Source organism: Bombus pascuorum, chromosome 4, assembly GCF_905332965.1.
Source record: "Bombus pascuorum chromosome 4, iyBomPasc1.1, whole genome shotgun sequence".
NCBI lineage: Eukaryota > Metazoa > Arthropoda > Insecta > Hymenoptera > Apidae > Bombus > Bombus pascuorum.
Genome location: NC_083491.1, coordinates 1,147,741 through 1,171,624, shown reverse-complemented (window position 1 = coordinate 1,171,624; position 23,884 = coordinate 1,147,741). Strand labels below are relative to the sequence as shown.

Below are 23,884 nucleotides of genomic sequence, written 5' to 3'. Positions count from 1 at the left end.
GAGAGGGGAGGGGGGAGAGCGGGAGAGGAAGAGGGAGATTCCTCGTAGAGACGCTGCCAGAGGGTGTACCTAGGCAAGGGCAAGGGCATCTAAACAAAAGATATCAAAGGGAGAACACCATCGAGACTCTTGAATAAAGAACGTGCAACTGGAGACGCGGTGAGACAGATGGGAGACGCGACAGAAACAGGAAGATGCTAACCTGCTTCCTTCTTCGCTGCATACCAACCCGATGCGCTCCAATATCTTTCGCCCTTCCTTCACTTTCTTTCCCTTTTTCTTTTCTCTTTCTTATCTCTGTTGTCTCTCTTTTTCCTCTTGAAAATGCAACCACCTAGTTTTTCATCTTCTGGAATTATTTATGTACCAAGGACCGAGATTCATGGATCTCTATCATTTCGTACATCGAGTTGAAATTCTCCGAGGTTTCTGGTTATAAATTCTATGCCTTTTTGTTTCCTAGTACGCTCGATACGTTGAACGTTAACGTGGAGAGTACAGAAGACGAGTGTACAGGTAGATTCGAGATGCAAAACTATACACGTACACGACTGAAATCTATAATCTATGAGACAAAGTAGAATAATAACTTTAAAGCGTATGGTTCCAAACCACATTTCAATATTCTGTACAAAGTTTTGTATGTGACAGCATTAACGATCGATTAATCAAAACGCTTACTAACGACAGAAATCGGTGTTCGTCAAATAAGCAATTACGATCTATACTCCACTATAATTTCGGTGGACCTGTCTAGAAACTTTATCGTGACGTATATATAATAAGAAAAATAGTAAAAGACATCGGTAGGTGCGTTAGTCGGATCGCGCACATGACACGGTGCTGGTTAAAATTTGGAGGAAATCAATAAACAATATCATCGTTGGATTTTTCTGTGAATAAAACAGTCATCCGTTTCTATATCTTGTATTCTATAAATATAAATTCTATAAATAGAATTGCTATTTCTTTCAAAGCTTCTAATGCTGTTTCTTTAGTATAATTTCGTTTATCTTCCATTAAATTCCTCGGAATCCACTGTTATTTCTGTTGGATAGCTAATAAAAATAAATTGAAATGAAGCTATAGGTCTCGGCATTTTCAGCACCTTTCAAATAAAATACTATTTCAAAGAGTTCTTCTCAGAAATAAAACACTTTATTTTCAAAGGTACACGCACGATCTAAAAATAGAATGGACTATTTACTATCTGGTACTTGAAACGATAGTCATCCTTTACATTGCGGCTGCTTCAAGGCGGTCGATTAAGGTAGCATACAAATTTATTCTCGGCGAATGCATTCGCGTTAACGCGACTCGTAAGTGCATGCTAACAACTTATTCGATTATTCTTTCTGCTATCCGTATGCCATAAGCGTTTGTTAAATTTATTTAAAAAATCCCGTTTAAATTCGTGAAAGCGTAGATTTGCAATAATTAACGAGGTATCTTATCTTTTTCAAAGTCATGGGAGACCGATTTTTTCATTATTTTTCTTGTTACATGTACGTCACAAAAAAGTGATTAAAAAAGTTTCGTTAAAGTCCACGAAGAAGTTCACCGAAAATTCTATCAAACGACGTAAATCTCCTAGATATATCTGGCTTTAATTTAATAAATTGAAATGTAAGCGTGATCTAACTTTGTTACAAAGTTTATTCAACGTTATCCGGGAATGTATAGAAAGGCGTTAAATCTGCTATGATTCGTAGGAGCGCGGACGTCGCGTCGTGAGGTAATCGGCGAATCCTAATTAACGAGACGAAAGCCCCAAGGCAGGAGCGACGAAAGCGGGAAATCACGACGCCGTTCGAATTTCCTGAGGCGTTCTAAAAGGCGTCGCGTCGCGTCGCAACGATGCTTCTATTTTATTCTTTTCACGGTTTGTCACGATTATTTATCGAATTTGCCGAACGATTCTGATTCGATTCCTCGACTGAAACTACTTTCGCCTGTCTGTCTGACTTATCGTTCGCCTGCAATAACGACGCTCTAAGCGTGTGCTTCGGATAATTATCGCCACAGGTAATTTTAGAATGAGAACACGAGCGTACGGTCTACGATACGTCTTTGAGTCAACTAACGAGAGAACTTCCTTATAGAAGAAAGAAACGTCGAACAGAAGCAAAGAGGAAAAGTAACGAAAGCGGGCCAAAAGTGTGAGCGACCATTCTGCAATTCGGTCGTTTCAGTCGTTTTCAACGTGCAACGGGATTTTTCTCGGCTATTTTCGCACGCTAATGTCATCGTACGTATGTAAGTCAGGGTTCAGGCTAAGAAAGTTTGGTCGAAAGTCGAGAGAAAATTTTCCTAGGAAATAAATGCCGCTCCGTAGCAACATTTTTATGTCGTTATGGACGCACTCGTTTACGACCATGGGAAACACGGAACGGCCATAGAATATTTGGAAATTTCTCTTGAATAATAATATAAATTACTGGAATTTCGAATTATAACTTGCTCGGTTCAAACGATTCTGGAGCGAGACATTAATCGTATCTAACTCGCGTCGACGATTTGTAATATCGTTACTTGCGCTGCTTTTACTACCAGCTGCAATTGTCACAGACGTGCTAAGCATAAATCGCTTACGATTACATCGTGCTACGTTTCACGGCTTCGATATATTGAAAAGAAAAATTATGAAAAATAAGAAACTATTTACACTTGGACGCTTGCTATAGAAATCCTTTACAACTATGTCATGCAAAAGAGTCCGAAATTTTATCGACGTCGTACGGGATACGACTACTACGATTGCATTGATAAAACTTAATGCAAACCCGCAAATGTACGTAATGTAAGATATTTATTGGAAATGTACATTTTATGGAACTCGCAGAGTATTCGATACAGCTAGGAATAGTCTTAAACGTACTTGTAATTGGTATTGAAATGAACCAATATGTATTATTGGATCGCTATTGTAATATCGTCTTTCCCGGCTATTAAACCGCATTAATCGCTGTACCGTACACCGCAACAGTTTGCGTTTCTACGAATCATTATGGAGCACTATTAAGCGCTTATGCTACTAATTATATGTATAGTAGGTATATTATATGTTTATCCCAGGCTATTCGTTACTTTACCAAAGTAACGTGTACAAGTATGGAAGTTTTATATCAAATATTCTTGTTGAAGCGGTTGTCACGAACAAACTTTCCTTTTTGCCATGTGGTACGCCAGATGTGACGGTCCTTGTAAAATTCCACGTAGTCCGAACGCCAAGACCTATCTATTGTTCTGTTAACTCGCAGCAGGCCTAAGAAGACGACATAAACTGAATCTGTTCAGTTTCAGTTTTCCTCACTTAAACATTTTCGGTTTACAGATGGTCCTTATGTTTGTTGCACTCGACTCTTACCTAATACGGAGAAAGCGGGTGCCTGGCAAGATAAGACTTTTCCCATAAACAAGGATGCCCATGAGCCATATCTAGCTCTCCTTGTCTTTACTACCTAATTCATTTACCAATGGGCATCGCGGATCGTTACCCTCACTTTTCCACCAAAAAGTGTGGACAACGAATCCGCGTTCTGAGTTCCAAAGGGAACACCCACACCGAGCTTTCTTCTTTGATGGTACGAGTCCGTTCAAACAGTTCTATTTCTAATTTCAATCCAGTTACAATATTGGCCTCTGTAATAAAACACTAAGTCTAAAGAATAAAGACTATACTGAACTCAACTTTTGTGTAATTACTAAAAAATTACGCGACACGGTCATCGCTTCTAAGAAAGCTCTACGTCTGCTCTTTAGATTTTTCAAGCACTGAAGCCATCGACAGCGTATAGACAAAAGAGATTATGGTTTGCGTCGAAGGCAAGCCTTAAACAGTAGATAGGCGACGATGGCTTTGTAACATCAACCGCATCTCAGTCCGCATCGGGGACCAGGCCGCGCTTCGGAACCCATCGGCTGATGACGGAAATAAAGAAGAACAATGTATGTCGCCGAAGCGAGGTGCCTTACGAACCCTCGATATCCCGACGGTCCTTTCGCCGAATGTTGGAGAACGCCTAAGAAACGCGTGGATAGTGGGGATATTGAGGGATGACGAAGAAAAAGAATCGGATTGCGCCGAAAGTCAAGTAGTTGTAAGAGCTTCCAGTCTTGAAAAGTCGCGGCTGGAGTTCAGAAGTGAATCGTAGTTGGTGTAAACCAAGTGCCAAGAAATAAACTCTCTCTTTTTATTTCTTTATTTTTATCTTTTATTTTTCGTCTTCGATTTCTCTCTTTTAGTTTACGCGACAGCTTCAGGGTTTTCAGTCATAGGGTAACGCTGCTAGCGTGCTAGCGGATCCGGATCATATTATATTCCGAACCTTGTATTAACATTCTAGTTTTTATTAGGAAGATGATACATTTACATTGTACATGTGAATGTGTGTGTAAGCGTCAGAGGGCGTCCGGGCTTTAGTTGGGACACAAGACGATAGTAAGTCGTTTAGACGCATCTGAAAGAGTCGGTTGACAACAAGCGTGCGAGTAGGTTTACGAGGTGTTCAGAGTATAAGATACATGTATAACTGTTGTGCGCTGAATAAAGTAAATTATTTGTATTTCCGAAGCTCTCCTATATCTTTGCAGTTTTAAAATATATATTTTCTACCTTACAATTCATCCACGCGTTCCTTTGTATTCACATGCGTCTAACAACCTCGACAATTCTAAATAAAAAATAAATAGCAATAAGAAATTATCTTGGTTTTGAGAGGAATTCTTCGTTAGTTATCTTAAGTACTGTGCAAACTTTAGATCTGTCGAGAATAGAAACGCAAGAAACGTAAATGTCGTGTCTCGAACAAATTTACGCAGCGTGAAACACGCGACACTGTACGACCGAGAATACATCGATCACCGGCGCTGTCCACGATTAATTTAAATTACCACCAGGCTAGTAAGATTATAAATTCGCTGTACAGCATTTAACCACGCAGTCATTATCCTCTGCTGCATCCAATTTCTCTTGTAATCACGTCAATATAGAGGTATACGCGGAATCTAATTCTGGCTTGATAACGTAGCAGGGCATAGACTAGGCAATCGAATGGCTCGGTCAAGTCGATATACGACCACCGAATTGAAGGTAGAATTTTCTCGTTTGGAAACGCATCGTCCAATAGTTTGTTAAAATGACAAATTCTTTCTCGTATCGTAGGAGGTGGATCCCTTGCGCAAAAGTTGTGGAATAAAGTTTCTCACGCGAGACGATATTTTTGAGAAAATTGAATTTCAGAATCCATTACGTATATGTATGTGTGTGCGTCCACGTATATATTACAGCACCTTCGCTCATAAGCACCTCACCGCTAAAGTAAAATATCGTCTCGACTGCTTTTTAAATAACATTATGTATTCGTTTCATATTTTATTCCTGAACAACACGATCTTTCGACTGCTGACTGCCGCGTGTGGCAAACAGGCGTGAAGCGAGAGAAGCAACGCTAGGATCACGTTTGACACATCATTCTCCACGGCGATACATCGTACGAGAAGTTTAGCCCAACTGCAAATTGAAAATTCGAGCTTCGTTCTGGAAGACTTTCAAATATTGACAGCCGAGTTGTTTGGCATTGGAAGAGACACGCTTGGCAGCAAGGGACGTCGCAAAGAGGTTCAGAGTACGTAACGTGTTCAACCAGTTTGGAACAGGTCCACAACTTTGAATCTCTTCAAACCGATCCAGCCAGCTAGTGGCTGATCTAAGCGAAAAGATTCCAGCTAACGACACCCTCGACTCGTCTTTGCTACTCTTTCGACACGCGGTTGCGTGCCAATACCGAAATCTTTAATTTATATCTCGCTGGTGCTGCGAATGTGTCGGCAATTTCCATCGGCGAAACGAAGTATGTAATTACAACTTGTATATATTTATTGTTACGTCGCGTGAGATGGTCCGTGCGACGTATCTCATGGTCTGGCCGCCAACACCTACACATCGTTACACTGACACGCGATAAACCTAAGGATCCACCATAAAGCGAATCTTTTTAGCTTAATCTCTATTCATATGAGTATTTTCGGCTTATGGATGGTCCTTAAAACAGTCCTTATGTTTATCGCACGCTCTTACAAATTACGGAGAAAGCGGACGTTTGTCTAGCGAAATAGCAGGTTTTTTTCATGAACAAGGACACCCATGAGCCACATCTGCAGGAGACCTTCTCCTCGTATTTTTATTTATTAACGTTGGTTATAACCAATGGGCATCGCGGATCGTTACCCTCGCTCTTCTACCGAAAAGTCTGAACAACGAGTCCGCGTTCTTAGTTCAAAAAGGCACATCCACACCGAGCTTTCCTCCTTGATAGTACGAGAAGGGTCTACTACCGCTCTTCCAATCTTCGTGCAGTCGAGTCAACGGTCTTATCCTTGGAGCAGTCATCTACTGTTTTTCCATCTCAGCGCAGTCATCTACTTTTTTTTTTTTTTTAAATAGTTTATTTAGCCAATATTTGATTTTTTGTACATTTTTGAAATTCGCAATAAACAATGAATTGAGTATAGTGTGTTTAGGCAAAAGTACCGATACGCGTCGGTACGACGTAGCCATGGTCTAATATGTGTCGTGGATTTTCGGTTTTTGCGTTTATTTTTTTGTTTTTTTGGGTTTAAGTCGCATTGGAGCGTGATTTTTGTGTATTCTTGTGTGTGTTGTATTTTGTCCTGAAACTTGGCCGCAAAACAGGACTCCTCGGTGCAAAACAGGACTCCTCGGTGTCAGCGCAGTCATCTACTATTGCTACGCATTTAGATCAGTCGAATCCATCGTTCTTTCAATCTCGACGTAGTCATCTACCGTTGCTGCGAACTTAGGCCTCGCTACGGTCTACGCGACATTAACTTGATCTATTTTTTAGCAACTAGCAAGCATACGATTATCAAATATATCTTCCGACACGGCGCAATAATAAGTGTAATAAATTGTTGAAAATATAAATCTTATAAAACTGTTGATTACAGTTTTATTACGCAACAAACACCCCTATTACGCCACAGGAAATAAGGGGATCGACCAGTTCGTGGCGTCGATTGTTATAATCGTAACGGGAATTTACGATTTCCGTCGACGCGCTTCAACGCGACTGGACGAAAAAACATTTACGGACGACAAAATGCTCGATGCTAGTTTTCAAAGTAAAAGCGTTGGGTTATTAGCTGAACGACTTATGTCAAGGGATCAAGCGATCGAAATAAATGTCAATTAGGTTACGTAACACTACACGATGAAACAATTTTAGAGGCTTGGTAAATTGTTGCAACGTTGTACGATAAAGGGAAGAAGGTCGAATCGGAATAGTACTATGTTGGAGAACGAACCTCTTATAAGTCGTATGAATTACGATATATTCGATCCTAAGAAAAATAAGAAAAAATTTCGTTATTAACTCGTGAAAATAGGTCTGGGTAAAGCGATTGAAAATGAAGAAAAAGTAGAATCGATTAATTTGATTTCCAAGAGGACTCGTATCGATGCGAGCGATCGTCGAAAGACGATCGTCCACGAGTACTTTACATGGTATCGATTAGTCGTTGAAACGAGGTTCGATCGGCATCGTAAGTCATTGTTAGGCGTCATGAAACAGTGTCGTCAATTGACTGGATCGATCGGCCTCGAACTTTCGTAGCAGCCGACGTTCAGACGCCAATCGGCTCCACTGCAATTGCCAATTTACTCGAGCATGTGATTTCTAATTTATTTCCTTACCCGATCCCTCGGCTCGCGTTGTATCGTACAACGGTATTACAGGTTACGTACCCCGAGCGTTCTTCTTCTTAATTTTAATTTAATTTTAATCGTTAATTGCTCTGTCACAGTCTTCTCATAAATATTTAAGCGAATGAAAGCGAAGGTTTTGCAAGATATTTATATACGTTAATAATAAATTCAGTCGATTATCGACTTATCGTTACGAAATTTGAAAGAGTTTAAAGCAAATTGAAAACAGCGAATCATTTGAACGATACACATCGAATTGGATAGATCAACCGATGATCAACGATCTCGAACCTTTGCGATTCTCGCGAATCTCTGGTTTATTAACCGGTTGCTCGTCAAAGACAGATGGTCCCATTGCCAAGATATATCTTTACGCTGATCGGCTGCACAAACAACGAAGCCAATATCATCTCATTGAATCCTATTGCGAGCATTATGGATAGCGTTCTTCTATACAGTCAAATTGGTTTCAACGATGGCCAATCGGTGGCAAGTGCACACACCGAGAAGAATAAGAACTTAATTGCTCCGTATCCAAGGCTAAAATATCTCCCTATTTTCCAGCCGGCTGAATAAATTAGGTCACGACCCCGTTTAAAGCAAACTTCTGCCTGCGATAAGAAGTCACATAGTCCACAGAATCATCCTAGTTGCTTTTCTTCACTTTTGCATCTAACGCGCCTCTCTCCGCCATTTTTTTCACGCTTTTCCTACGCTTTTCCGCTGGGTCGTATTATACGGTACCGGTACCGCTCAGAAACTACAGTTTCAAAAACTTGTCTAGTTAATAACGCAAGACAGATCGTAGAAATAGGAGAATCGAGATCATTCGCGAATAATAAGAAATCACTTTTTGTATTAAAAGTCGCTTCTGATCGATAGAACCGCGGAATTACACGACGACGTAGATGAAATTGCCTAGAAAATTCGGAGAATTCTATTTGGTAACGAAACTGACTAAAACGATTCGAACATTGACAAAGTGACGACGCTCGGACAGCTCGCGTTTTACGTCGAATGCATGCGAAACGATTCGAAAACGATCTAAACGTCGATTTCGTCTCTTGCGTTCTCCTTTCGTGGATATACGGTCGATATAACGGTCGCGTTCGCTCACTCAAAAAGGTTGTGATGACCACTAGGGCCTGGTGTACAGGCAAGCATCACACCCAGGTTGAGTGAGTCCACGTGGCCGTCATTCTCCAAATGCTTCGTCGATGTCTTCGATGTTCTTCTGACTCTCCGATTGATTCTTCACTTTCAACCATGTTCGAAGATGGAATTCCTCCACGCGACGTAGATACGAAAGTACAATTCCAGCTAGTTTCGTAGACGAACGACGTTCTTCGAGCGTTTAATCGCGATTAACCGCATTCTCAAACATTTTTTCCGATGCTTTCGCGAGAAACGGCCATGCACAAGTTCCAGCGACGATGCAACGAATGGTTTCACGCGTACATCGTACAACGGCTGCAAAAACGGACCACCTGCGTCTGGAAAGGATTTACACGGTAAATCAAACGGCCATAGAGCGATTTGCTTAGCTGAAGTTCATCGCGCGAGCAACCGAACGACCAGGCATTCGGCTGTAATTTCCGGCACGGGAAACGCAAGTGAATTTCATCGAGTGTCAGACGAAGGAAAGGGGACAACCAACGCACGGAGCAAGGTTGGAGCTAAGGAGATTAACCGAGCGAGGCTCCCGAGGGAACCACGTAATCGAACGCCGCCAGAAGATCAAGAAACGAAACGAACGTGCGGAGACAATGATATCGGAGCGCTTGGATTATAAGAACAAGCAAATGAGATTTCAGCGACCGTCGACCGAGAGAAATCGATTGGCTATCGTCACGGATAGATATACGAGCTATCGAAGAATATCCGATCGAGGAAATTAATTGAGACGGGCTTAAACTTTCGTCCTTATCTTCTTTTCCAACGACGGTCTGTGTATTTCAACGGACGTTCCTATCGGTGAGGTAAATTGAAATCTTTTCCAAGCGTTAGGTACTTTCGCAAACGCGTTCAACGCGTTTCTTTTTACACGGCAGCGAGAAGCCGCCTGCGAGTGTCACGCGGTGTTATAATTCATGGAAAACGCGCGAGTCGATATTCGGTAGCTCGCATCGACCGTCGCCGCGAACCTTTCTAACGAAAATCACCACGTTCGATCTCTGTTTTCGCTCGCTTGGACGTGAAATCTTGCTTTACCCTGCGAACGCGTTATTCTATCTCGATGCATAGTTTCGTTGTATGTTTAAAACGTGCCAGGCAACCATAAGACGAATAAAGTAGCAAAGTATTCGGTCGTCTGGAAAAACCGAGGCAAGTGTCCGATACGAGGAAGACAAACGCGCGAAAAAGGAGGAAAGCAATCGATTTTGCGGTGACGATATTAAACGGACAGGAAGCAGACAAACAGGGTCGAGGGTCGAAAAGCTGAGGAAAACACGGGCAGCTAAAAAGAGGACAAGAGCGACGAAAGAAAAGGGTCAACATGTATTTGTCCACGCTTTGCCTGAAGATAACAAGACCGAGCATAATAGAAGCCGCGAAAGAACGTTTCGTTGGAAATGCCTCTTTAAAAGGCACGGTTAAAATGGATTAGAGGAGATCGGCCAAGTCGTTCCTCCTCCAAACTTACAAAGGAATATTTAATCGTGGCTGAATTTCTCTTTTGCCTTTAGCGCCATAACGACGATCGTTTTATGGATTTTTACGATTCAACCTTATGAAACGTGTTCGTAATTCGCGTTGCGTTTATCTGCGGATAACTTTGCCGCGAGATAACGCACGATTCGCGTAATAAATTTCGCGCGATTACGGAAAATTAAGACACACAGTCGGAACGAATAAAACCGTAGAAGCACATTTCGAAATTTCCTACGTCTCCTAGGAAGATCATCGAGCTGGTAGCCACGGGGTAAATTAAAGAAGCACGAACGCGATGCGTGAAATGCCACGTAAAAAATGCAAATGTCCGTTCGCATCGATTTGCACGCTTTCTGCCAATTAACTAGACGATACGGCAGACCGAGTCCGGTGGGTTTCCAGGCGCGGTCGTTACAAAAGCCCCGTAAGTCTGTCTCCTCGACGACTAGGTGTCGACTTTCATCGGCGAGAGGGTGTTCCCTCGTCCAGCACGATTTCAACACCGTCTACTCAGGGCCCGACTGAAAGGGTACTCCCGGTGTCTCCCTTCGAGCACCGAAAGTGCTCCTCGTTGATCACGAAATGCAACACCGCTGCTGCACTCGGCGACGTGGAAAAAAAAAAGGAAAAAAAGGAGGGAAGGGCAAGGAAAAGAGACTCCTGTAGAACCCTTAGAAATGTCAGTCGGGTGATACCTGCGCCAGGCTGGCTCGTTTCGCAGCAACAAAGCTGCCCCTAGTTCTGTTAGGATGCGTGCGTGAATTTTAATTAATATCATCCTTCCCCTCATCCCTTTCACGCTTATTTAAATCGATCTTTTAACCTTTGACTCTCGTACCCTCACCTCCATTAACCTCAAAGGACGATGAATCGCGCCAACGATTTCAAACGGTCGAATCTGTCTCACTGGCTATCAGAGTGCCGCGTATCAAACGTCTCTTCTCTCAAGTTTCAGTTTGGAAAATCGAAATTGGAGAAAAATTCGGGAAATAGTCGAGTACGCGCGTACCGGTTTGATTCTTAGCCGAGTGCGTCTACGATTTCCATTTATTTTCTTGCCCGTTGAATCATCACCTGGTTCTGATCCTATTCTAACTGGAACACTTCCTACTTAAATCTTAATCGTCGTAACGTTTGTTTTCCACGATCGAATATAAACGTCTAGGATGGATAGAAGAGCGCGTATTTACGTGATCAGCATCCGAGACTTCCGAGACTAAAGAAAAAATTCGTCAGTCCCGCGATATCGGCTTGCATTGGCATAGAAGAGTTTAATGATCGCCACGGCAGCAGCCGTAATTAACGTAATACTCGTTAAAGAGAGTCCCGCCTCAGTCTTGGAAGACTTAAGGGTGATTGCCCTCACACGCGACCGCCCTTTCAAGAGCTTGAAAAAAATATCTAGACGCGACTAACGATCAAAAGAGAGACCAAGAATTACGAGGCGACGAGAAATCGGAGAAAACTCCGTCTTCTTCTTTTTTTCTTCTTTCTCTAACGACGGCAGGACCAACGTATTTATGTCCGTACCAAATTAGAATTTTCATCACGGCAATACACAGCGTACGAACATTTCCGTCGAAAACGTTTTCCACGTATCGATAATATAACGATTCGCTGGCGAATCGAACGAGATCTCTTTTCCCCTGGGAATTCCAGAGTTAAAGGTAATGAAGCGAAAAGCAGAAAAGCAAAGAGATCGGTGCTGCGTCTAACGAGTGGAATCTATTTAAATTGGTCCGACAGGGGTTTGAAGAACGTGCGGGTGTGGAAGCTAATCGAGTCAGACGTGAGAAAACGGGAGAGGTACGAGAGTCTAATGGACGCACAGGACTGAAAGCTTGGTGCGAAGTGGCACATGAGAAGCGTCTAAATTGATGGTCACACAGGCGTATGGATGTCGCGAGGAGACATCGCGTTAAAGCAGATTTACCTGGCTGGAAAGAGCAACCTCGGAACAGGCTGGCCGCAGCGTAGCCCGCCGAAGGCACGCAATAACGAACGACTAAATTAAATTGAAAGCCCTCGCCGGCAGACGACCCTTCGCAGCTTCGCGGCTAACGTAGGCTTTCAACTAATTAGGTCGTCTACCCGCAAGAAGATACTCCTTGTCATCTGACACATGTGCGCTTCTCGCTTCCTTCTCTCGCCAACCTCGACAACTCTGTGCGAAGAAAGTTTTCCTTCGCGCGACTCCGTTACCTCACCCACCTTTTTCATCCGCCAAACAATTGCTACAACAGTTTTGCAACGAATTACTTGACAAATTGGCCGACTCGCTCCATCTCGACAGTTCGAATCAGCAAAGTTAACAGCCTTTCAAATAATTAACCAATTTTCCTGTTAATTACTGCGAATTAATATGCCGCCACGTATTCCGACGAATATTCCACGAAGAGTCCGACGATCTTCAGATCGTCTGGATATACGGGCCAGTGTTATTTCAGGGTAAAATAATCGTTTAGTTGTTTTCTTTTCGCAATAATCGCGTATTTTCAATGATTTACAAGTAACGAACATTTGGAATACGCGAAAGTTGCGTGGAAAGTACGCGACTAAATAGCACATAATAGCCTTAATAAAACAATTAACAAGCTTCGAAGCGGCACTCGACAAGCGGGAAAATTAAGCTTAACAAAATTACCGCGGCCATGTTCGAATTGGCTGAAAAAGCGGCACCAAGTTTCCACGAGAATTCAGGAGAAAAGCGCAGGGTTTTAAGCTCTTGTTGAAAGAGACAATTTTCGCGTCAAAATTCCCGCTGTTTTAACATCGTTATGAGAATTAAAAGATGTAATTACGAACCGAATTACCGAGTAATAGCTGATATTAAATTGAACATTTCGGACTATTTAATACGAGCTAGTTTAGCGTGTCACCGTGCCACGTTATCACGTTTAAATCGCAGTTGGATATTTCGAAGCATCTCAGCTCATCCACCAAATCTTTAATCTTTCTTCAATGCTTTCCAAGCAATACGATATTGAAACGAAAAAAGTGTTTTACAAATGAAATTCCATGCTATTGGCATATTCTCTGGACGTATTCGTGTAAGTACGAAAGAACTACGATGAATCGTAAATAGATTTAAACGTTGGAGCGTTATTCAACGAACGACGATTGCGAGCGAGAAAGAGATAGAAACGAATCTTATTTCATTCGATAAACGATATCCGATATCGAGTGGAAAAGGTGAGAGAGGATAGAGAAACCTCTTCTGTTTGTTAATCTCTTCTTTCCACACCAGCGCAATGCACTCGTAATTATTCCCCTCTTCCTCGTTTCAACTGTGTAGCAGAAAAGAGCTTCTGAAAGACGCGAAGCTATTTTACTGGTTCGTAATACGTCCTTTGTGGAAAGAAATGGCAGGGGAAAACGCGCAGCCTCCGTAAGATTTACACCGACTATAAAATGTATTTATGGTTGTACAATGTCCAATTTCCTAGAAAACTGCTCGTATTTTCATCTACTGATTGTCGTATAAAAAGAAAAAGGACAAAGGGAACAATTCTTAATACGTTAAACTTTGCGTACGTTAAAGAAAGCGTTAACAAATGTACGTATATATGTATAATAGATTATCATCGGACGATTATCGTTTCGGAAAATATACTCGTAGATACGATTCGGTTTTTCTTGAGGTTGTTAGATGTATGTAAATACAAATATATTTTGAATGCTAAAGTCTAAATACAAGTTGGGAATATAATTGAGCTGATCCAGATCCGCACGCTAGCAGTGTTACCCTATGACTGAAAGCCCCGAAGCCATCACCTGTCTACCATCTATGGTCTGCCTTCGTCCCAGTCTTTTGTCTGTACGCTGTCGATGGCTTCGGTGCTTGAGAAAACTAAAAGACCAAATGTAGAGTTTTCTTAGGGGTGGTGATCACTTCAACAATATCACACAGTTGAAGATTACTGTTGAGATTACTAGATGTGTGAACAGAGGAACGCGTGGATAAATTGTAAAGTAGAAAATATATTTTAATACAGAAGTGTAAGTACAAATAGGAATATAATTGAGCTGATCCAGATCTGCACGCTAGCAGCGTTATCCTATGACTGAAAGCTCTGAAGCCTGTCTACTGTCTATGGTCTGCCTTCGTCCCAGTCTTTTGTCTATGCGCTGTCGATGGCTTCGGTGCATGAGAAAACTAAAAGACTAAATGTAGAGTTTTCTTAAAATTGGTGATCACTTCAACAATATCACACAGTTGAAGATTACTGTTGAGATTACTAGATGTGTGAACAGAGGAACGCGTGGATAAATTGTAAAGTAGAAAATATATTTTAATACAGAAGTGTAAGTACAAATAGGAATATAATTGAGCTGATCCAGATCCGCACGTTAACAGTGTTACCCCTAAAGCTCCGAAGCCATCACCTGTCTACTATCTATGGTCTGCCTTCGTCCCAGTCTTTTGTCTGTACGCTGTCGATGGCTTCGGTGCTTGAGAAAACTAAAAGACCAAATGTAGAGTTTTCTTAAAATTGGTGATCACTTCAACAATATCACACAGTTGAAGATTACTGTTGAGATTACTAGATGTGTGAACAGAGGAACGCGTGGATAAATTGTAAAGTAGAAAATATATTTTAATACAGAAGTGTAAGTACAAATAGGAATATAATTGAGCTGATCCAGATCCGCACGTTAACAGTGTTACCCCTAAAGGTCCGAAGCCATCACCTGTCTACTATCTATGGTCTGCCTTCGTCCCAGTCTTTCGTCTGTACGCTGTCGATGGCTTCGGTGCTTGAGAAAACTAAAAGACCAAATGTAGAGTTTTCTTAAAATTGGTGATCACTTCAACAATATTACACAGTTGAAGATTACTGTTGAGATTATTAGATGGGTGAACAGGGGGACGCGTGGATAAATTGTAAAGTAGAAAATATATTTTAATACAGAAGTGTAAGTACAAGTAGGAATATAATTGAGCTGATCCAGATCCGCACGCTAGCAGTGTTACTCTATGACTGAAAGCTCTGAAGCCATCGTCGCCTGTCTACAGTTTACGGTCTGCTTTCGTCCCAGTCTTTTGTCTGTACGTTGTCGATGGCTTCGGTCTTTGAGAAAACTAAAGACCCCAGATGTAGAGTTTTCTTAGAAGCGATGATCACTTCGACAGTTTTGACTACTAATTTTCAAGCTTTTAATCGTCTACGAGAAACGAGAACACGGTAACCTCTATAACTTTGCAAAGGATAAGGAAAAAAGCGCTTGGCGTCGAATTCTCGTTTATTTTAAAGAGGAAACTTAAGCGAAATTTGCGTTATTTCACTTTGGAGGAACGTCGATGGAAATCCACGGCGGATGAACGCTATTTTCATCCTTGTTTCATCCACGTACGATACAAGGATGAAAGAAGCGTTCATCCAGCGTGTTTCTCCAAAGCGAAACAGTGTAAATTTGGCTTTAGCTCTACAAGCGTCAAGGTCTAATTATTACAAAAACTTGGAAAAGGGAGACGAAATATGCAAAATATAATAGGAAAGGAAAGGTCGAACCTCTGTATCCAACGAGGAACGACGATAAGCTATATCGTACTTACGTAAATTGATAAATAGTTGGAATTATTTACACGAAGCGATTAGGAATTTCAACAAAGATGTTGGAAAGGTTCCGCATTAATCGTTATTTCCAGTAAAATAAATACGACGATAACGTAATTCTGTTAATTCCTGCGATGCGTATATGTATATTGTATCGGAGTTTATCTTCCAAGATCACTGGTTTTTCCGTCTTGGAAAGATTAATCGTACTATCATAGCAATTCGTCGATGAAAAAGGTGAAGCAAGATCGATCGAAGCAAGTAATTGATGAAACGTCAAACGTAATGTATCGTCGAATAAAATTTCCACCTAACACCAGCTCTTCGATTCGCGTTTCATTCCTTAGAGAACGGAAATCTATGGAATTCGTAATGCCGTGTAATAAATTAAAGTTTATAACGTTACGTTGCAACCTATTGTTATCGAACAGTTCGATAAGTTATTCGAACGATAAGTCGTTAATTCGACGCGTTCGATGTATTTGAAACGTTTATCCGCGGGATATCGCATGAAAATTAAAGGAAAATGAGATCGCGCCAACGGTTCAACTTGCAAATACGAGTAAACAAATTTTTACGCTTAATCGAGTTTTCCGACACATATTCAACCACGTAATTGCGATCGTATGGATCAGTGGAGCGATTATTACATCGGCTAGTTGATCAATTTGTCGGGAATCAACGAAATAAAAGAACTCGATTAAAACGGAAACGTCAAGCCCATGACCAAAACGTTTAACCAGTTAAGGTAACCAATTAATTTGCCGACTTACTTCGTTACTCGTTCGGCCAACTAACCGTACCTCGTATCGATATAAATTTTGCGAAATTAATGTTTTCCTAGCGACTGAAAAATAAGTTGCCTCTCGCGTTTCAACTTTTCAAACGGAATTTATATCGCGACGCGGAACAATTAAACTTAACGCGATAATGTTCGATTCGTGCAATCTTTTAAATAAAATGTACCTACGGTATAAAGTTTAGTTCGTAGTGTGTATTCACCGCAGTCGAATTAAATCGTGATTTCCATCGATGCGGAAATCACGTCCAAGAAAGACTCGGTTTCGATTCTGGACAGTTTCCAACGCGAAAAAATTTCAATATGAAATTTCAATCGCCGCTTCCTTCTTCCCAAACAAGAAAAAATGGCACGTTATCTCGTGAAAGCTCTCTACTACTTTAGAATAAATTTACAAGCACAGGCAAACGCAAAAAGTACGAGATATTAAACTCGGTATTTCTATTAAACTGACGATAACCCGCCGTTTCGAAACGCTCGCATTCGCATCTAGTTCGTTTTCCAGGAAACCAAAAACATCCATTTTGTTACGTTCTCAACGCCAATAAAATTTTCTTCCGTCTGTAACGATTTAGATACGCAAACGTATTTTTTTTTTTTTTTTAAATAGTTTATTTAGCCAATATTTGATTTTTTGTACATTTTTGAGATTCACAATAAACAATGAATTTGAGTATAGTGTGTTTAGGCAAAAGTACCGATACGCGTCGGTACGACGTAGCCATGGTCTAATATGTGTCGTGGATTTTCGGTTTTTGCGTTTATTTTTTTGTTTTTTGGGTTTAAGTCGCATTGGAGCGTGATTTTTGTGTATTCTTGTGTGTGTTGTATTTTGTCCTGAAACTTGGCCGCAAAACAGGACTCCTCGGTGATACGCAAACGTATATTGTCGCGCAGATGACCAAATCTGTTTAACCTTTCGAATACACCGATCGTCTACCGATTGCGTAATTTCGTTGAAAACCAGCCACGAAATCACATTCTAATCACTCGTAATTACCAATAGCGCGAAAGACCCAACTGTGTAAATGAAAACTAAGCAAATCCAAGCAAGAACACTTTGGTTCAGCTAGTTGATAAAACGTTATAAACGTTTCGTTCGCATAAACGCTCCGTGTATACTCGAACGTACATACCGATCCGATATTGAAACTCGTTTTCGTTCATTTGTAACAGAGATAGATCTTATCCATATTCTAGTACCTGTGTAACAGTACCAGACGAATTTGCAACTGGTTAATCCAAACGCCAAGCGAAGGATCCACTTTTTCCAATAGGCGGACGTAGGAGGTTCGACTTTACTTTGGTCTGGCAGCAAAACTTTTTGTAGATTAGTTCGTATAAATTCAGTAGCTGTTCGATAACCTTCAAGATTCATCAGCGTGTCTTCGATTTTCGTTCGTCGACCTGTTACAGCATTATCGAACGACGTTCGAACTTTGTCCTCTTCACTGATAGATTACCAATTTTAATGGAATTCCTTCTTAACATCGATTTCCGTGCTTTCTTGCAAAAGAATCACGCTGTTACCGCTGCCTCCAATTGTCCGTCCGACTTTGAAATTTACATAAATCTAGCAGGGAATTTGTAATTATGAAACACACAACGGATCACGATCCGACTTTTACGCGTCTTACAATACATAAATTGGGAGAAACTACCGCGAAACTGGCTGAAAACATTTCGCCAAGATCAAACGGATCTTCTACTACGCCTCGACAATTTTTTCATTCATAAATTCCTTTAACTTTTAATTCAATTTTAATTTTTAGTTTGAAACTAATAATTCCTGCAAATATAGAACGATGGAATTGCTTAACAGCCGTTAAATGTATCGAATCACTTTGGAATTTACTTTCACTAATACGTAGCAATATTTTGTTTTATTTGTAAGTAGTTTACAATCAATTCTCATTGAGAATTATAAGTAAATTATTCTGGCGTGCTACTATAACGTGAATAATAAATAATTATCGTATTTAAATCTAGAGGGTAATGTCTTCTTAGCCCGCGGTTCTCATCCGTTTCTGGGGTTAACGCTACTACCGTTTCATTTTCTCTTTAAGAAAACATTTTAATAAGATTTTCGATTTATCTTCTATGTAGTTTCGTTAAATATTCGCAACTATCGAAACGACGATCCTCTAAAGGAAAGAATGACTCGTAGTTTATAACGAATCAACGAAATTCCACGTGTTTTTCTTTTATACGATCTTGAGAAATTAGTAAAATAATATTGTATAGGTGTAATTGGGTTTTGGTGATTGCTAATCCTCATGTTATATCCGTTACTGAATTTGCATATTTCTTCTTTAACTGTGGGTGTCTTGAAGTCGCGATGTATCGTTTCGTTGGTAACGTACCAAGGTGCGTCTATCAAGGATCTTGGAGTTTCCGATTGGAATCGTTGAAGAATTTCCATGTTGGAATTACTCGCTGTTCCCCATAGTTGGATCCCGTAGGTCCAAACAGGTATATGTAGCAATATGTACGATGTCTCGAAGAAAATATGCACGATTTTTATTTTAAAACGACGTTTCGTATTCTTCAGCCTAATAATAAAACTTCGTGCAAGACTAAAAGGTAAAATTACGTTCGATGGAAGAAAGAAAATTTTTCGGAAAAGTCAACGACAATTAAAGAAGAAGGGGCGGCAGTTTGTCGGTTGAAAAATCTCACGAACGTATGGATGCTTGAAAAGATACATTAGGAATTCAGGATATTTAGGTCAGTCACAAGCAATCGATCGCATTCGAATGGCTCATTATGACCACGTTTCGCAATCATATTGCCGCGTGTAGCTTCATAAGAACGGCAAAATAACGCGTAGCATCCATCATGCTGTAAATAACTATGCATCTTTCCCCGCGTCGTTTCTCCTTTCCAACTGTCGACTCAAAATCGATGGAATAAAGCCTGGCTACTGATTCGTGCGTTCCAATCATTTTTTCCCTTTCTATTACCAACGCGTACGCCACAGCGGAAAAGCTTTCCTCCCTAATGATCTTTTTCTCGCCTTTCGAGTCTCTCGATGTATTCGTCGGTTCGATACATCCTCGATAATTTTTTATTTAAGAAGACAATCCTCCCGATCCTTCAAACATTTAAATACAAATAAGCGATTAAAAATTATTGGAAACGCGCTTTAACGCTACTACCGTTTCGTTTTCTCTTTAAGAAAACATTTTAATAAGATTTTCGATTTATCTTCTATGTAGTTTCGTTAAATATTCGCAACTATCGAAACGACGATCCTCTAAAGGAAAGAAAGTCTCGTAGTTTATAACGAATCAACGAAATTCCACGTGTTTTTCTTTTATACGATGTTGAGAAATTAGTAAAATAATATTGTATAGGTGTAGGTATGGGAAACTACGAAGAGAATCTTTTCCACGAAGAAACTATTTAATTTCTAATTACTCACCGACGGCGTTTTAATACTTGGGCATTCGAAGAACCGTTTTGTTAATGTTTGTTCAGCTTCTTCACTTACCTGAAAAAATATTTAATTTTCTATCAGTTCCGGTCATGGAAAATAAAATTCAAAGGGGGAGAAGCGTCGGAGGAACGCGCGACTTAAGCTTTTCCATTACCGAACAGGATGGAAAACAGAATTTTATTTTCTCTTTCATCGCGCGTCACGGCATTCCACCGTTCAGATTTCCGCCATGAAAAACTGCTATTTTTTACTAAGACAATTCGTAACGTTTTGTTGATGAAACAACGGTATATAACGGTGAGCGTTTTCTCAGTGCCAGCGGAAGCGAACACTTGGAAAAATACGACTTTCCAAACGGCAGAGCGCTACTCCACGCTTTTTATCCCGTGTACTCCAAAGACGGTGCACATCCACCACACTCCTACCTATATCTATCTACACGTCGATACGGCCAATATGTACATATAATACATCGTTTCAGAAATCGAAATGATCAATTCCAGACGATCGCACAGGCGTGATCGTTCGAACAATCACGCGTTCCTGGCCGCCCTATAAATTGTTACGTCGCGGATATTTATGCATTTGAACAAATAAAAATATACATATACAATATTTGCAATATGAAAATCTAAAAAGAAAAAAGATACTGTGGCGACACACGAGTCATAGGACGAAGCGAAGCGAGAGTGACCGACGTTGTTGTTGTGAATAAGGATAAGGATACCGCCTCGACGTACGAAATTATTCTCAGGCAAAAACAGTGTCGTCGCTGAGGGCAGTCGTCGTTCCAAGTCAAATTTGAATCTTTCGACACCCCCCGACCAATATTGTTGAAGTGATGGTCACTTCTGAGAAAACTCTACATCTGGTCTTCGGTTTCTCAACCGCCTAAGGTCTTCGAAAGCCCATAGACAAAAGAATGCGTCGAGGAAAGACCATAAGCGGTACACCTGCGACGTTGGTTTCGGCAGTTGTTTCAGTCTCAGGGTAACGTTGCTAGCGAGAGGATCTGGATCGGCTTACATAGTACCACATATTTTGTAATTTACTATTCACAATATATATACTTTCAATACCTTGCAGTTTGCCCACGCATTTCTTTAATTCCATCCACTGAATAACCTTAACAAATATAAATAAGAGGACACGATCGCGAGCGAGGCAATTATCACGAGTTATCTATTGTGAGCGATTATCGAGACGAGTATCTACGAGTTATTATCGAGTTATCCGCGAGAGATTTATTCCATCTTGTTACATACTTTGTACAAACGTCTATCGACGCTATTAGTTATTTAATTCATTTATTCGAGATACCTTTCGACGGTTGCAACAGCGATCACTCTCGTCGTTTCATTATTCCAAACATCATACACCGAGGAGTCCTGTTTTTGCGGCCAAGTTTCAGGACAAAATACAACACACACAAGAATACACAAAAATCACGCACCAATGCGACTTAAACCCAAAAAACAAAAAAATAAACACAAAAACCGAAAATCCAAGACACATATTAGACCATGGCTACGTCGTACCGACGCGTATCGGTACTTTTGCCTAAACACACTATACTCAAATTCATTGTTTATTGTGAATCTCAAAAATGTACAAAAAATCAAATATTGGCTAAATAAACTATTTAAAAAAAAAAAAAAAAATTATTCCAAACATCTATACATCATCCGCTACAATACCAATGTATGGAAAGAATATACAAAACGTGCAGTAATGTTGGAAATATATTATATCGATATAAACGAGGATGATTTTTCGTAATGATAGATAGAATAATTCGTTACGAACATATTTTTCTTCTCAGCGAAGATTTCGCTGTATCGTGATGCGACGAAAACGGAAAGCGACGAATATTAAAAGAAACAGGAATCGTATCTATAATTTTTATTAATTACCACATCCCAGCAGGAAATAAATTGTTATCGCTCGTAAAACAACGACAAATTATTTAATCTAGATAGGAGCTATCTCGTGTAATAACGAGGGCAAACACACATGTAGATATCTATCTTGGCAGGATACCGCGAACCATGTCGAAAGAGAGAGAACTCGCCATGGCCGATTAAATTCGTAAAATACGTTTCTTGTCTATTGACTTTTCAAAATATCCGAAAAATACGCGTGTCATGGAACAAACTAAACGCATATTGTTAGAAATTAGAAAATTGGAAATCGCTTCGTGAAATATAATATTCCTAGTTTTATCTCACTGTTCGTTGTTACACAGCTAACTTTTATCCAACTAAAATTGAGATTAACAACTCGGCAAAGTATTTAGATGTAATTCGCGTTCGTCGTTCGTAGGGCATAGCCTATGTTACAAGCAAGATTCGACGTTATAAGCCAGAGGCGTGGAATTTATGACCTTTGTACAACATGGAGATAACACGTTTGCCAGGGAAGAGGACGTCTAAGAGAAATCAGGATAACAAATTGTGTCATAGCCGTTTCTTCGACGTACTTGTACATCCGATCGGACAAGTGCGACGTTGTAACGAGACTGCGATCGAAACGACGTAGCCGTTGTTCTCGTTGGCGAGAAAATTAAGACAGGATCGGTGGAGAAAGAAGAGTATAAAACCAATGGAAAGTTTATACGTGGGAATATTGCGCGTATACGTGTCAGTTAGAGGGTATAAAAGCAAAAAGGATGAGTAACACTCTCGATGGAACATTTTTATTCGGCCCTGGAGAAAAGCCAGGAAAAAAAAGGTCTTCCGGGGAAACGGATAAAACTACAGATAGTGGTTTCACGTGAAATCCAACTGAAACGAATTGTTCGAGGTAGCGAGCGACCAGATAGTTTCCGATCTTTTCAAATTCCGCCTATTTTGTATCTTGCTAACAATTTTTCCGAGCTAAGCGTTAACACGGAAGAACAAAATGCAAAATTTGAAAATATTCGACTGGCAGCAAAGTTGCATCAAGAAAGTTATCCCTTTTGCAACATGGAAATCGAGGGAATCTGCAACGAGAGAAGAAGAACGAAAGAGAGCGTCTTCTCGATCGTTCCTTCAACCCCTTTTAAAAACTCGAAAAGAGAAAGCAATTTCCTCGAAGTGGATGGTCGGTCGTAGAAAAGAGGTGGACGTCGTCCGACGTATTTCATTTTCCATAATCCATCCATCTATTCGTTGCGTTATCGACAAATTTGAAACTACTCGATATTCGGAAAATCTTTCCATGTTTTATCAAGTACGCCCACTAACTTCCCGACCACTAACTTGCTACATAATTTTCCGGTATTTCTCGGAAACTTTCCTACTCTGCGAGTTTTCGCGGAATACAATTTACAACAATGCAATTGCAACGTAGAAAACGTTTATACTCTTCTTAACATCGTCGTTATTCTCAATAATATTATTTACATTGTCACGAAGCAAGTAAAATCTACGCGGATATTTGAAAACTTTATTATTACGATTTAACGGACGAATGATGAACTATGAATGCGAATGACGTAGTCATTTGTAAGTAAGTTGGAAATGCAATAATTTATTCCAACTGTTTTCCACTTGCGATTACTAATTTATAGAGCTCTAGACAGTGTCCTACCAAAGTGTCTACTGAAGGTAAGATGGCTAAGTTAAATAATTCCAAGTTAATATTTGAAAAGCAAATAGGATATTTTATTCCGTTACGCATGGTCGCTGTGTCTACGTTTCATTTATTTAAATCTGAATGATAAATTT

The 23,884-nt window shown here is 40.4% G+C and overlaps 2 protein-coding genes across 5 annotated transcripts in view; both read right to left on the bottom strand.

Annotated features, from left to right (window-relative positions):
* Window positions 1-12,664, bottom strand: part of LOC132906398 (uncharacterized) — a 77,816-nt gene extending 65,152 nt beyond the window's left edge. The window contains exon 1 of the mRNA XM_060958555.1: window positions 12,655-12,664. The gene's annotated coding sequence lies outside the window, so the exon portion shown is untranslated. The remainder of the gene's footprint in view (window positions 1-12,654) is intronic.
* Window positions 1-23,884, bottom strand: part of LOC132906402 (matrix metalloproteinase-2) — a 117,738-nt gene that overhangs the window by 40,427 nt on the left and 53,427 nt on the right. The window contains exon 1 of one of the 4 annotated variants that reach the window (XM_060958568.1): window positions 22,558-22,649. The exons of the other annotated variants lie outside the window; for them this stretch is intronic. Within the exon in view, the coding sequence (XP_060814551.1) occupies window positions 22,558-22,634 (77 nt within the window). The 5' untranslated portion in view covers window positions 22,635-22,649. Of the gene's footprint in view, window positions 1-22,557; window positions 22,650-23,884 lie in introns of those variants that run through there. 4 annotated transcript variants of the gene reach the window in all.